The following is a 2,369-nucleotide window of genomic DNA, read 5'->3' as shown; positions in this document are numbered from 1 at the left end:
TCTTTTTTCGTTTCAGTTTCGCATAATTATTTCTTTAAACCTTTCGCGCCGACTGTCACAAATACGTGCCAACATGAAACTCAATCAGGGTAATAAGATAGAACTGATAACCAAAGTAGAGTTCTTTAGCAGTTTATTTGTGGGTGGGGTTATAATTGTTTGATTTATTTAATTCACCATTGCTTCGAATACTTAAATAAACCAATTTTTTCTTTAAATAATTTATTATAATTACAATATACTGAAGAGGTAAATTTTACTTCTTTTGATAATAAAAAAAAACATCTTTTGTTATCACATCAAGATCTATCCCTTAAAAAGGTTTAAAATATAAAGAATTTCAAAATTTAGCATTCCCGAAAATTGTTCTTCTTTTAATAAGAAATGCAAAAATACAAAAGTCCACAGCTTAATAATTTATTTAAAATTAGTTCATTTTTCTCCTTAAATGCTGATTTCAGGATGTTTTCGGCGCAATTTCTTCCGCCTTATGTTGCAGTGACGTGTTTGGAGGAGCCACTTGTGGTACGGCAGACGAAAAGGCGAAACTTGTCTGTTCAGTGGGTAGATGCCACATCTGTTTCTTTGCCGACGAAAAGAAAAAGAAGAAAGCAGTACAGCATAAAATCATAACAATTCTGATCAAGAAAACATAACCCCACTGATGCATATTATTCTGAAAACACATAAGTAAAAGAATGATAAGGGAAAAGAATCTTGAAGTAGATATTAACACGTTGAATGCCACGCTAATTTTACATGGCTTGCCCGTCTGGCCAAACGGTAATTAACTACAAACTATATTTGCAAATATTAAACAGATCTTGCCAGTTGTTTCAGAGGTTAACTTAAGCATGACTTATCTGAAAAAATTGAGTAAATATACGCCTACGAATTCTTTAGAAATAATGGTGGATAAAAATTTACCAAATTGAATTTATTAAACCAAGAATCACAATTAATAAACCACTTCTTGAAAATATTTATTCGCTGTCCGCAGCAAGTTGGCATCCCTGTGTATATAAATAAAATTATTTTTGTGTGTTCTATCAACGCCTCCTATAACTGAAAACCTCCACACGGTTTTTTGCAGGTAGTCCGATCGGACCCCTATGAAGGTTAACCATTTGGTGAAAGACCCCTATGAAGGTTAACCATTTGGTGAAAGAACCATTTAATATGAAATCTATTAAAAATTAGAAAGTGGTAGGAAATATATGTCTAAAAATTATTTTAATTTATGAATATAATTGGTCTGTTTTATTCACTTGTCCACCACTACAGATTCAAGCTGCCTGCACCTCACATTCTACAAAACACTCTTACCCCACTCATCCCTTATTATTTCTACATCTTCGATGGAGAGGCAGATAGCCCTTCGGGCTAGGTACCTCGGACAACATAAATTATATCGGTATATCGGTACTTTTAAAATAGAATTTGGGTTCATGAGCAAAAGTGGTTCGCTTTTTAAATAATCTGCGCAGACTACTTATAAGAAACTGTGTGGAGGCTTTCTGATGTAGGAGGTGATGGTTCTATAGTGCATTAATTTCTTCAAACCAATTTAGTAACGATAATAATGTAAAAAAAATAAAAATTTACTCGAATTATGTGTTTCTAATAATCTTGGCTTCGCCGGTCATCGGTGACCCGCATGGCATTCAACGTGTTAAAGAAATTTTGCGTAGTGATACAGTTTCCTATAACTCTAAGGGTAGGGCGGCATATACTCAGGAGGTAAGCCGGAAGTAAGAGACATAAAAGAGGCTGATTCGCTTTACTTTTGCATTAGCATAACACTCAAAACTAGTCATAACTTACACTTTATTTATGTTGTGATTTTAATTTTCTTAAATTTATTTTAGGCTCACCACCTGTTAGAATTTATAAATTACAGAAAACTTTTATAACTTGTAAATTTAAAGACAAATCGCAGTAATAAAACTTTTTAAAATATTACGCCTGATCACGTATCGCCTGGTAAGCATAACATTTTTTTTTATTTCCAATGGCAGGCCAATTTGAAAGAACAAAAATGATAAAATAACAAGAAATACAAGGCAAAAAGAGATAAATAAAAAATACATAGTGACATGCTTAGCCCATACGGGCCGTAGCCTCCCAGTAGCGTCCACACACAGTAGTGGAGATGAGCGCAGGACAGACGGAAATGTGGGGCAAGTCCATGTCCTCCCCAAGGCAACAGAGCTTGCATTTAGGACAGTCAAAAATGTTTACGCTATAAAGGTGTTTGGCCAGATAGTCATGGCCCGTTACAAGTCTAAAGAGAGCGACTGCCTTAACCCTTTCGCGCCGACTGTCACAAATACGTGACAGCATAAAACCGCATCAATTAAGGCAGTGGC

The 2,369-nt window shown here is 34.8% G+C and overlaps 1 protein-coding gene across 1 annotated transcript in view; it reads right to left on the bottom strand.

Moving 5' to 3' along the window:
* Positions 1-401: 401 nt before the first annotated feature.
* LOC107437349 (sialin-like) overlaps positions 402-2,369 on the bottom strand; it is a 25,169-nt gene continuing 23,201 nt past the window's right edge. Inside the window, exon 10 of the mRNA XM_071181692.1 lies at positions 402-676. Within this exon, the coding sequence (XP_071037793.1) occupies positions 458-676 (219 nt within the window). The 3' untranslated portion in view covers positions 402-457. The remainder of the gene's footprint in view (positions 677-2,369) is intronic.

The sequence above is a fragment of the Parasteatoda tepidariorum genome, chromosome 6, assembly GCF_043381705.1.
Source record: "Parasteatoda tepidariorum isolate YZ-2023 chromosome 6, CAS_Ptep_4.0, whole genome shotgun sequence".
Classification (NCBI taxonomy): domain Eukaryota; kingdom Metazoa; phylum Arthropoda; class Arachnida; order Araneae; family Theridiidae; genus Parasteatoda; species Parasteatoda tepidariorum.
Note: the sequence above shows the minus strand (reverse complement) of the source record. Positions and strands in the feature narration are given on the sequence as shown.